The 13040-nt window shown below is 52.4% G+C and overlaps 1 protein-coding gene across 2 annotated transcripts in view; it reads right to left on the bottom strand.

Moving 5' to 3' along the window:
* TASP1 (taspase 1) overlaps nt 1-8918 on the bottom strand; it is a 94029-nt gene extending 85111 nt beyond the window's left edge. The window contains exons 1-3 of one of the 2 annotated variants that reach the window (XM_068128469.2): nt 8362-8918; nt 1814-1881; nt 315-383 (exon numbers count right to left, since the gene is read on the bottom strand). In XM_068128469.2, the coding sequence (XP_067984570.2) occupies nt 315-383; nt 1814-1881; nt 8362-8641 (417 nt within the window). In that variant the 5' untranslated portion in view covers nt 8642-8918. Of the gene's footprint in view, nt 1-314; nt 384-1813; nt 1882-2073; nt 2286-8361 lie in introns of those variants that run through there. The other variant, XM_068128470.2, reaches the window with a different exon arrangement.
* Between the last annotated feature and the right edge of the window lie 4122 nt (nt 8919-13040).

Genomic DNA, 13040 nt, shown 5'->3' with positions numbered 1-13040 from the left:
GGTGGCCATTTTGTTACTTACATTTGTTACTTTAAAATGTCCCCAACCATTTCTTGACATATATGGACGATTTTGTTCAAACTTGGCACAAAGGCAATACATTAGGGTATGCATATGAAGAAGATTTTGTTTTGTAATCCGACAAAATATGTCTGACTGACGGCCTTCAACTCCGTCGAGCAAAATTACTAAAACCACAGGGGCTATGACATTTCATGTCTTTTTCTTCTTGTTCTGTTTTGAAATCTGACATTAGTTTCCCTTGAAGTGACCTAAAATAACAACCCAGTTGGGATCAAAAGATCTCTACTTACCTCCAACTCGACCAAAGCAGTAGTCACGGCAGATAGTGCACACACCCCTTCACGCAGTTCCGCCACAGCCTGTCACACAATAAAATAAGTGGTTTCGTTAGTTTTCATTCCAATTTGAAGTAAAAATCAATTAACAGCCCTATATTGTAACAGCTATGCAATGGATGTGATGTTAAGCTGTGGTACACTCTGCCATTGGTTGCCAAACTCTGCTACCACTTGTGGAGGCCAAATCCCAAAAAGTCTTTCACAGAGGATTAGGCGTTGGCCGTTGGGACCCTGGACAAATTGAAGATTTATGGCCGAACTACTTCCACTATAGTCAGGGCCCTTAGGGATATTTTGCGGCCGTTTGGTTCAAATTCTTCCAAAAGCACCAAATTTGGCCCAGATGTTGCCGATGCCATACTCTTTCTATTTTTGACGGGCGCCAAGACGGGCGCCCCCCCCCCCCCCGGGGGCCCCATATTGGCGAAATACTAAATGGCCGCCACCCGGATTAGAGGAAAATCAGTTAAATAACCAAAAGGGTTGGAATCATGTATGATACCACTTTTCAGGGGTTTTCGAGGTCGAGGAATCCAATTATGATGTTATTTTGATGATTCGAGGTCAAGGTAAACCCTCAAGGTCATCTTAAAGGTCATTTTTGAGTCAAACATGTCGGTTTTTGAGTTTTTTGTCATGACTTATGCGAGGTTCACTATTTTAAGTTTCTGGGTTGGGTAATCGAACTCTGACCTTATTTTTGACAAGTAGAGGAAATATTTACATGTCTATTTCCTAATTTTCAGGCATATGCAGTTCATCAGTCTAATTACAAAGGTACGGATTTTGATGTTTTATGAACTGTATGCCATATCCTTGTGTTTAATTTTTGTGCGATGATCCGGGTTCATGTATACATGATTGTATACATGTCATAAATATGACGTCATAGGTCATGTGACCTGGCGGCCATATTGGATTTTATGAAAACCTTAAAAATGGATCCCTGCCTTCATTTTTCGATCGATTCATTTTGAACTTTGACCACTTATAGTACGCCATGTGATTGGATGCATATCCTAATTATGACGTCATAGGTCAGGTGACATGGCGGGATGGACCGGTATGGTCCCCGGATCATACCGCCCTTGGCGCCCGTCAAAAATCGAAAGAGTATGGCATGGGCAACATCTGCGCCAAATTTGATGCTTTTGGAAGAATTTGAACCAAAATATCCCTAAGGGCCCTGACTACTATGAGGCATTGGCATCCCACCCAGTCTACTTCCCTTTTTTGGAAAGCTGCTTTAATAGTCCTAAATCCCCTTCAAAGGGTATCAGATGAATTCAAGAAAACCGCACATTTGCAACTTCCCAGGTCATCATCACCACTAAGTTTATCACGTTCTCCTGATTTATAAATGAATGAGGCAAAGAAAGGAAAACTTAAAAATAACAACAGGATTCAATATAAAAAAAGGAATTGATTTGAAGATACAACTGGGTGGTTACCTTTATACATGCTTTCCTGCATGCAGTTTTATACTCCTTTGCTTTGGACTCCGAGTGGAACCCCGCACCTGAAATCAAGAAATTGTTGATTTTGCTCAAAACAGTGCACTTATTGATATCAGAATGTACCACCCTCATGATTAAAATCCTTTGGCACCATGCATCTTAAAGGGAAATTTTATAATAACATAAATTGTAAATAAATTTATAACACCTCTGGTCATCTGGTATATATTTATTTATTATAATTGAAGGTTTACCCGACTGAAGTGCTTTGGGAAGCAGTGCTGGAAGGGGATGATGTTTGGAGAAATCACCAGAAGTCGGATACGACTTGACAGAACTGGCTGATTTGATAACTGCTGGAACATTTTTGAGCTGAATACTTAGTTCGGGCATCACATGCAATCCAGACCTTGAAGCTTCAATACGCTTTCCTAAGAGTCATTTATTTCTAGCAGGTTTATTCAACTGATACAAACCAAAGAAAATATTTCGCTACTTGAATGCCCATTGATGCTGCGGACTGGTCTGGTGGGGAAAGGTAGGGCGGCAAAAAGTAGGTTGATGCGTAATTCATCAAATCTTCACCACAGACATGTTGAGGGACATCATTGTATTAGGAGCTTCTCCATCACTTGCCTCTCCATCACACCCTTCCCTTCTCCCTTATTGTATTGGGAGCACAAATTTGGTGAATTTTTAGACCATTGAATCCTCACCTACACCCCTACCCCTTTCCTCCTCCCCTACTCTACCCTTTCCTCCTCCCCTACTCTACCCTTTCCTCCTCCCCTACTCTACCCTTTCCTCCTCCCCTACTCTACCCTTTCCTCCTCCCCTACTCTACCCTTTCCTCCTCCCCTACTCTACCCTTTCCTCCTCCCCTACTCTACCCTTTCCTCCTCCCCTCCCCTTCCCTCCTCTCCTACTCGACACTACCCTTCCCTCCTCCCCTACTCTTCCCTCCTTCCCTACTCTCCTCTTCTCTATCTACCACTCCTTCCTTCCTCCCCTACCCCAACTTCCTCTAACTAATCTACCCTTCTTTCCTCCCCTACCTTCCTCTAACTAATCTACCCTTCCTTCCTCCCCTACCTTACCCTCCTCTACCTTTCCCTCCTCCCCTATTCTACTCCACCCTACCCTATCTCTCTCTCCCTTGCTGCTTCAACCTTAGGCTTAAACTGAATAGACGTTTTAAGACCAACCTTTGCATTAGGAATACATTATGGTGAAGTACGCGGTACTACGCGCGTGACTTGCTACCAAGGAGGAAGCGGACAACGCGGTGAGTTTATAGTTCTTTATTCCAAAGAGGTCACTGTAGCACTGGCGCGCTCCGGGCTGCGCACCCGGTGTATATCCTGAGGCCACGCCTACCCCTCGGGCGTGGCCGCCGCCCACTTGGTGCGCGGAATGATGTCACCACGCCAGTGGGCTTTCGTGTCCGCCACACGCGCCCCCCCAGAATTCCCGCGCACCTGGAGGGCCAGTTTGCGGGGCAAACGGTGACCCGGCCGAAGCGCCCTCTGGCGACCGGCGGCGACCGGCGGCGTCCGGGGTGCAGGGATGTCAGGTGGGATGCCCCCGGCTGTACCCGGGATGGGTGTCGGACCGGGGGGCGGCGTGCCTGCGGGGCTGGGCGGTGCCGGGGGTCCGCCCGCAGGGGGGCGGCCCCGGCGCGGGGGCCGAGCCACCGGCGGTGGGTGGTCCACGTCGAGGTGGGCCGGCTTGAGGAGGTCTATGGAGACCCGGTCAGGAGTGCCGCCGATGTCCAGGGTGAAATGTTTCACCCCCGTCTCCAGCACGCGGAAAGGCCCGTCGTACGGGGGCCGCAGTGGTGTCCGGTGGGCGTCGTGCCGGACGAAGACGTACTCCGCGGTGCGAAGCTCCGGGGCGACGTGTGTAGGAGGGTGCCCGTGGTGCGCCGTCGGCACCGGGGCGAACCTCCGGGCGGTCTCCTGCAGCGCAGAACGCTCCTGCACTGTGGACCAAGGTGCCGTGGAGGAACTCGCCTGGCACCCGCAGCGGTTGTCCAAAGACCAACTCCGCCGCGGTTGCGCGCAGGTCCTCCTTGGGCGCCGTCCGGAGGCCCAGCAGGACCCAGGGGAGCCTGTCGACCCAGCCGCCGTCGCGGAGGGTGGCCCGGAGCGCGGCCTTCAACGAGCGGTGAAATCGCTCGCACAGGCCGTTGGCCTGGGGGTGGTAGGCCGTGGTTCGGTGCAGCTGGACCCCGAACCCCCGCGCGACCGCGGCCCAGAGCTCCGAGGTGAACTGGGGGCCGCGGTCGGACGAGATGTCCGAGGGGGCGCCGAACCGGGCGACCCAGGTGGCGATGAACGCCTGCGCGACGTCTGCCGTCGTCGTCGCCGCCAAAGGCACGGCCTCCGGCCACCGGGTGGTGCGGTCCACCATGGTGAGGACATGGGTGAAACCCCGCGAGGAGGGCAGAGGTCCCACCAGGTCCACGTGAACGTGGTCGAACCGACGTTCCGGCACCGTAAACGGGGCCAAGGGGGCCTGGGTGTGTCGGTGCACCTTTGCGCGCTGGCACGCGAGGCACGTCCTGGCCCAGCCGCGGACGGCCTTCCGAAGGCCATGCCAGACAAACATGTCGGCGACCAACCGCTGGGAGGCCCTCGTGCCCGGGTGGGACAGGCCGTGGATGGCGTCAAAAACCTGGCGCTGCCAGCCTGCGGGCACGATGGGGCGAGGCCGCCCGAGGGAGACGTCGCAAACAAGGGCCGTGCCCGCGCCGTCGAAGGGCACCTTGGTGACGCGGAGGCCCGTGACGGCGGTCCGCAGGGCCTGGACCCCGGGGTCGGCGGCCTGGTCCGCTGCCATCCGGGCATAGTCGATGCCAAGGTGGACTGCGTGGGTGACGGCCCGGGAAAGGCAATCGGCCACCGGGTTGTCCTTTCCCGCGACGTGCCGGATGTCCGTCGTGTACTCGGACACGGCCGCGTGGTGATGCTGTTGCCGGGCCGACCACGGCTCGGCGACCTTGCCCATCACGAAAACCAGCGGCTTGTGGTCGACGAAGGCCGTGAACGCACGGCCCTCGAGCAGATGGCGAAAGTGCCTGACCGCCAGGTGAAGCCCAAGCAACTCGCGGTCGAAGGTGCTGTAACGGCGTTCGGGCGGGCGAAGCTGCCGGCTGAAGAACGCCAGCGGTTGCCAAGCTCCATGCACCCATTGCTCGTACACCGCGCCCACAGCGTAGTCCGAGGCGTCGGAGGTGAGGGCGATCGGTGCATCGAGCGCCGGGTGCGCGAGCATGGTGGCGTTGGCCAAGGCGAGCTTCGCGCCCGAGAACGCCGCGTCCATCTGCTCGGTCCAGGTAATGTCACCTTTGCCCGGCTTCCCTCGAAGGGCCTCGTGTAAGGGGCACAGGAGCTGGGCGATGCGGGGCAGGAACCGATGGTAAAAGTTTACCATGCCCAGGAACTCCTGGAGCCCCTTGATCGTGCGGGGGCGCGGAAACCCCTTCACCGCCTCCACCTTGGCCGGTAGGGGGACGGCCCCGTGCCTGGTGATGCGGTGCCCCAAAAAGTCGATTTCAGCAACACCGAACCGGCACTTGGCGGGGTTCACGATCAGGCCGTGCTGGCCCAGACGTTCGAAGAGCGTGCGGAGATGGTGTAGGTGCTCTTCGCGGGACGCGCTGGCGACGAGGATGTCGTCCAGGTAGACGTACAAAAAATCCAAGCCGCGCAAGACGCTGTCCATGAGGCGCTGGAACGCCTGAGCTGCATTTTTCAAACCGAAGGGCATCCGAAGAAATTCGAAAAGCCCGAATGGCGTGATGACAGCCGTCTTCGGGATGTCCTCCGGCCTGACCGGGACCTGATGGAAGCCGCGCACGAGGTCCACCTTTGAAAAGAAGGACATATTCGCCAAGCGGGCGGAAAAGTCCTGAATGTGGGGGACAGGGTAGCGGTCGGGGGTGGTGGCGTCGTTTAGGCGCCGGTAGTCCCCGCACGGTCGCCATCCCCCGCCGGGCTTGGGCACGATGTGGAGCGGGGACGCCCACGCGCTCTCGGAGCGCCGCACGATGCCGAGCCGCTCCAGCGTAGCGAACTCCGCTTTAGCTACGGCGAGCTTCGTCGGCTCGAGGCGGCGTGCCCGGGCGTAGACCGGTGGCCCGGCGGTGGGGATGTGGTGTTCCACCCCGTGCTTGACGGTCCCCGCCGAGAAGGTCGGCCGCGTGAGGGCCGGAAAACCTGCGAGGAGGCGGGCGAATTCGTCCGCTGCCGGAAGCGTACAGATGAACCTGGCCGGAACGGAACCGCTCTGTGAGCTGCTCAACAAGCCGGGCAGCGCACACGCGAGCGAGCTGAACGTCTCAGCCTGGACAAGCCTTCTGCGCTTTACATCGACCAGTAATCCATTAGCACATAAGAAGTCCGCGCCGAGCAGTGCCATGGGCACGTCGGCCAAAACGAACGACCAACGGAAAACCTGACCTCCGAACCGCAGGGAGAGACAGCGTTTTCCGTACATGCGTATAGACGTACCATTGGCCGCAAGCAGCGCGGGGCCCCGGCCCGCGGTGTGCTTGTCGGACGTACCGGCAGGAACGACACTCACCTGCGCTCCCGTATCGCACAGGTAACGGTGCCCGGACAAGGTGTCCGTTATGTACAGCAGGCTGTTGGAATTGGCGACGCTCACCGTTGCCACCGAGCGCCGGCTCGCCCGTTTCCCGACCTGCCGAATGAGCACGGCAGGCGACACTGCCGAGCCTCGTGGCCGAACTTGGTGTGGAAGGTACACCAGGCGGGCAGCTGCGGCGTTTTCTTCGCGGCGGCGGCGGTGGTGGTGGTGGTGGGCGGGGCGTGACGGCGAACACGAGGTGCCGTGCATCGGGGAAAGCTTCGGGAGCCTCGGGAGTGGCAACCGCGCCAAGACTCGCCTGCGTGTCCAAAGCCGCCTAGTATTTGTCGGCCTCAGCAGCGAGCGCACGGGGTTCCGTTAACGCGGAACCAGCCAAAGCGAGGCGGACTTGTGCTGGCAGCTGGCGTCGAAACAACGCCCGGAATAGAGCGTTCGGGGTTTCGTCGCCCATGAGCGCCAGCATATGGTCCATACGGACCGACGGTCGCGTGTCCCCGATCTCGGGGAGGTCCAAGAGGCGATCGGCTCGTGCGTCCACCGTAAGGCCGAACGTGGCGAGGAGGAGACGCTCGACCGCCTCATACTTGCCGTCGGCAGGTGGATTCCTTAGGACCGATACGACGCGGGTGGCCGTGCCGGGCCTGAGGGCGGAGACCACGTGGCAGTACATCGTCTCGTCCACCGTGATGCCTCGAAGTCGGAACTGGGCTTCCGCCTGCAGGAACCAAACTTCGGCTTGTGATTCCCAGAATACGGGGAGCTTGATGGAGACCGCGTTGGTAGCCATTGTTGCGGCGGTTTCGGGGAGTCAGCGACGGCTGACTCGAATGTCGGAGGTCACCAATGAAGCACGCGGTACTACGCGCGTGACTTGCTACCAAGGAGGAAGCGGACAACGCGGTGAGTTTATAGTTCTTTATTCCAAAGAGGTCACGGTAGCACTGGCGTGCTCCGGGCTGCGCGCCCGGTGTATATCCTGAGGCCACGCCTACCCCTTGGGCGTGGCCGCCGCCCACTTGGTGCGCGGAATGATGTCACCACGCCAGTGGGCTTTCGTGTCCGCCACAATGGTATAGATTCAGTGGATTTTTGCACCATGTTTACATTGACCATCTGCCCAACTCTGTTCTGTTGTCCCTCATCACTTCCCTACCGGTCACCACATTGCACATACTGGATATATAATATATATTATATATATATATATATATATATATATATATATATATATATATATATATATATATATATATATATATATATATATATATATATATATATATATAAACACACACACAATATACATACTCCACCCCTAGCGCTGTCCTCTGCTCCTCATTCACCCATCCGATCATCCCTTATTTTGTGCCTTTCTCCATTTCTTCCTTCCCCCAAAGAGTACGGAATAAGTATATGGTAATTTTTACATCATCAACTCGGATGTTTTTCGTGTGAAGCCCTCGATTATTATTTTCATTTATGGCCGTGTTTGTTTTTTGTAATCATTTGTTCGATGCTCCGGTGACAGTTCAGTTGGAGAGAGTAAAAGAGCGGTGTATGTGTAATGGTGCATGCGAAGCACTGTTTCCTCAATCAGCGTCTCACCTTTTACATCACGACAATAACAAACAAAATATTCCAATCATTTTAATTATGTGCACCGTTACCTTTTGGACAGACAGGTGATTATTCCAATGTATTAACACCATTTAAATGAGCAAATACTGCACATGCCGAAAGAACGTGAAGTTACAAAGCAAGGATTTGCGGAAGTGGAGTAAAGCAAGGTGTCGCATTGTGATGGACACCTCTGACATAATTATACACACACACACACACACACACACACACACACACACACACACACACACACACACACACACACGACGGCGCATTTCCAGCATTGGTAGAATACAGACCCAACGTACCTGCATGCACAAGTACAAAACCCTGGGCGCTGTTTTTTAAGGGCACCCCAGTACCGCTGTGCTCTCTTGGCTGGTTGTCAAAGTAACGGGGAGGCTCCACCACCGAACTCGGGTCCACACGGTCCTCAATCACTGAACTCGGGTCCACACGGTCCTCAATCACCGAACTCGGGTCCACACGGTCCCCAATCACTGAACTCGGGTCCACACGGTCCTCAATCACTGAACTCGGGTCCACACGGTCCTCAATCACCAAACTAGGGTCCACATGGTCCTCCATCACCGACCCAGGAAGCACGCACCTCCCTCACCAACCTCGGGGTCCGAGATCTGTGGCTCCAAGAGTCCAAGACACTCGTGACTCGTTCACAGCGCCGGGGATATTTAGTAATTTACATTTAAATCTGATACCCAACGCCCTCAGCCTCCTTTAACGAAGACCCCCGCCGGCAGATTATTCTTCTCAAATCTATTTGGCCTTTTTGTCGCCTTATTATTCACTGATCACTCACTGTACGATCCAATTTGGGAGTTTTGAAGTGTCGCAGATCTACTATGCTCTATATGCTCCACACTATTTAATTATTACCAAGTACCAACCGATCTTTTATACGATCGAATTACGAAGGAAGGACCTACACGGTGTGCGGAACATTTATATCCAGATGATGATTCTAGTGGACCTGCCAACATTCAAAAAGTGCTCCAGGAAAGAGAGCACACCTTTTTTCCTGCGAATAGAGGGCTAATCCATGTGTTTGATAAGGGGCACGAATGCCGAAAATGATGTGCGCGGATGCAGCCATCCTTGCATTTGTCCTCAAAAAATGTAATTTTCAAGATCAAAACGGTCAAATTTAACATTTCATCATTAATGCATTAACACATGTTCAATTTTTTATTTAACACACATGTTGAATGAATTTGTTGAACACACATTGTTGAAGTTGAACACACATTTATTTAACACACATGTTGAACGGAGAGAATGAAGGATTATGAGGGGGGAGAGAAGTTAGGGTGTCGTCTGGGGATTATAGGGAGGGGGAGAAGGGTTAGGTTGTGTGGGGGTTAGAGGGAAGGGGGGAGTGGTTAGGAAAGATGGGTTAGGGTGTGTGGGGGTTATGGGGAAGGGGAGAGGGACCTACCTGCCTGCGACCACCTGCGACCAAAGACCACCTACCTGCCTGCGGTGAGTGACTGAAAGGCCCTCACAATCAGCTTCATCGCGGGAGATTCCAATGATTCTGAAAGCTTTGGTTTCAACAGCGTGACGCTGAGCTAGGTGTGAGGCAGGAGCACCAGCCCAGAGGGGAGAGCAGTATTCCATTGAGCTGAGGATGAAAGCCTTGTATGTGGTGAGGAGCTCAGGTGTGCCAATGAAGGACTACGCACGACGGAGGATGCCCAATCGGCTTGGAAATGTGTTTATCCCAGGAAAGATCACGGCAGATGGTGAGACCCAAAATCTTGAGTGACAGAACTTCATGGAGAGGATTGTTCAGAAAGTAGATGGGAGGTTTTTCCAGTCGGTCTTTTCGGAGAGACATTGTAAGAGTGTGAGATTTGTCAGGATTGAAAGACATGTTCCACTTGTTTGACAAATCTGTGATTTTGTCCAGGTCTGCAGAGAGTGAGGAGGCTGCAGCCTGCCGATCTGAGGGATGAGGAATGGAGCGGCAGAGAGTGGAGTCATCAGCAAAGAGATAGAGAGGATTTTCCAGAGAGTCGGAGAGATCATTGATTAAGACCAGAAAAAGCACAGGGCCCAGAACACTACCTTGGGGAACTCCAGCCAGAACAGGAAGGGGAGATGAGAGAATTCCATTCAGGACCACACGTTGACTACGACCAGAAAGGAAGTTCGCAAGCCATGAGTGGAGACTTCCATGGATACCACAGGAGGAGAGTTTGGTGAACAGAGCTGGGTGCCAGACCGTATCGAAGGCACGTGATATGTCAAGGGAGACAGCTCTGATTTCCTGTTTGGCATTGAGGACCTCCATCCATTGTTGATACAGCAGAAGCAGCATGTCCAGAGTAGAGTGACCTGGTCTGAAACCAAATTGATGATCAGCGATGAAGCCATTGGTGAAGAGGAAGGATTTGATATCCAAAGCAAAGATGGATTCCATGACTTTGCTGATAATTGGGAGCAGGCTGATTGGTCTGTTGTTGCTAGGATCTGTTTTTGCACCTTTTTTGTGTAAAGCGGTGATGTTTGCTGATTTCCAAACTGATGGCAGATGACCTTGAGCAAAAGAGAGGGTGAAAAGAACAGAGAGAGGGTGTGAAAGAGCGACAGAGCAGGATTTTAGGACCTGTGGTCTGATGCCATCTGGTCCAGTTGTTGAATCAGAGTCGAGGTTTGACATAAACTTCTCCACCTTGTCAGGAGAGAAGGACACAGATTCCAGGAGAAGCTGGGTTCGACTGGGTAAGGTGGGTACAGAGAGAGATGGCTTTGGTACACAAGATTTTGAGGCAAACAAAGGTTTGAGTTAAGGCATTCGGCTTTGTCACGTGCGGTGTCAACTGTGCAGCCATTTAAGGTAACAAAGGGGATGGAGGGGGAACAAACACCAGAAACAGATTTGACCAGATGCCACCAGGATTTGGAGGAAGGAGACAGGTTTGAGAGTTAATTCTTGAGAGTGGAGAGATAGTGCTTCCTGGCACTCCTGAGGGTAGACACACACTTGTTCCGAGCTTGGTGGAAGGAACTGAGATTGCCCTCAGTTGGATTAGCCTTCCAAGAGGCAAAGGCAAGTTGTTTCAGGGCAACTGCCTCACCACAAGCTTCAGTGTACCATGGACGGGAGGAAGGGTAAGACAACTGAAGACGAGATGGGATAAATCTGTGAATGAGAGAGAGCAGTTTGCTTTGGAAGAATTCCCAGGAAGAATTGATGTCAGAGGCAGTAGAGATGGGAGACCAGTCCAGAAGATTGATAGCTGCTTGAAGAACATGCCAGTCGGCCTGAGTGAAATGCCAGACTCGTCAACGCTTAGGAAGCTCTCTGAGAATGGCCAGAGAGATGTCCACTTTAACAAGCATATAGTCAGATGAACCGATTGGAGCAGAAGAAGAGCAGCAGACATTTGCAGGGAAGTTTGTCATAACCAAGTCTATAATAGAAGATGCTCAGTTGACTGAGATCCGGGTAGGGAAATTGACAGATTGTGTCAGTCCCAATGAGTCACAGAAGTCCTTTGCTGAGGTGGCATGGCTGGTGAGAGAGGTACCCACACCCAGCCAGCTGGCATGATGACAGTTGAAGTCGCCACATATGAGGAAGAGAGAGTTGGGATGAGTAGATAGAAGTTGGTCCATGTTGTCAGACAGCGAAATGTAAATGGAGTCATCACTGTTTGGAGGACGGTACAGAACACATATGAACAAAAGGTGGGAGCGGAGAGGAAGCCATAGCCAGAGGGGGTGAGGTGGAGAGAGGGCAGTGCAAGGAGTGTTACGGATTCGTCACTTTCGTTGTTGTGGTTTTCATCCACGGTAAACATTTTTGATTCCATGTACTATTATTGTTGTCGTTTAAGGGAGATAGAGATTACTATTTTCAAAAGGTAAAAAAGTTAATGTTTTAAATGAAACCGGAACCGGACGACGACGAGGAGGAAGAGAATGCGAAGCGAGTGAGGCGGACAAGAAGCCGAGCTGCTTCAAGGTCTGGAGCAAACGATTGGTGAACGAGGGTCACGAATGAAATTTGGGTTTCCTTGGAAAGGGATTCCTGCGACAGAGTTATTATCGCTGTGACAGATAAACCTGCGTGACAGGTTTTGCGGTCGATTCCGAAGAGAATCGTTGGAGTGCCGTTACGGCTCGAGAACGGGCCGTCGGCCATTTTGACTCGCGCGCTTTGCGCATCGCTCAAGGTTTCTCACTTCGCTTCAACCCTTTTCACCGCATTCAGACGTTAATCTGGTGTGCATGTGTCACGTGGCTTTTGAGTGGGAAATCTGCGGTTCGCCGATTTGGAGCCGTGGAACGTCCATACCCGAGGGTGTGATTTCCCAGTCGCCTTGAGGGCACCTTTGCACAGCTTTGGAAGCGGGACTGTGACTGTCATCCGAACGGGATTCTGGTCTCGATTAGCCATCGTTCTGACGATCGCTGGAGCGGATCGACTTTGGCTTGATGCCGGAATAGAGACATTGGGGAATGTTCTTCTTTTCGCTCACTTGGAGCAGTGAGTTATATTGTACGAACCTGATGGTACCATCATAGGGAATATATATATATATTGGTTGTACAATAATTGATTACTATTGTTGTTGTACTGTTATTCTTGTGTGATCTTAATACAATATTTGTTTGTTGGTAACAATTGGTGTGGCTTCACCATTGATCTTTGACATACAGAATAACACATATTTCTGCCGTGACTCCTCTCGGGGCTCGGAGGTACACCGTGACCGGGGTTTGGGGAGGAGCACGTAACAGGAGAGGAAGAGAGTTTTTGACAAAGATAGCAACCCCACCACCACGATGAGGCTCAGGTATATCATACCAGAGGAGGGAGTGACCAGGAAGAGATATTAAGGAATCAGAGACGTCTTGAAGGAGGAAAGTTTCTGTTAAGCAGATTACGTCTGGTTTTTCAAAAACAACCTGTATGGAGAGATCAATCAGGTTTGAGTGAAGGCCCCGGATGTTTGAG

The sequence above is a fragment of the Myxine glutinosa genome, chromosome 9 (assembly GCF_964187855.1).
Source record: "Myxine glutinosa chromosome 9, kmMyxGlut1.1, whole genome shotgun sequence".
Lineage (NCBI taxonomy): Eukaryota > Metazoa > Chordata > Myxini > Myxiniformes > Myxinidae > Myxine > Myxine glutinosa.
Note: the sequence above shows the minus strand (reverse complement) of the source record. Positions and strands in the feature narration are given on the sequence as shown.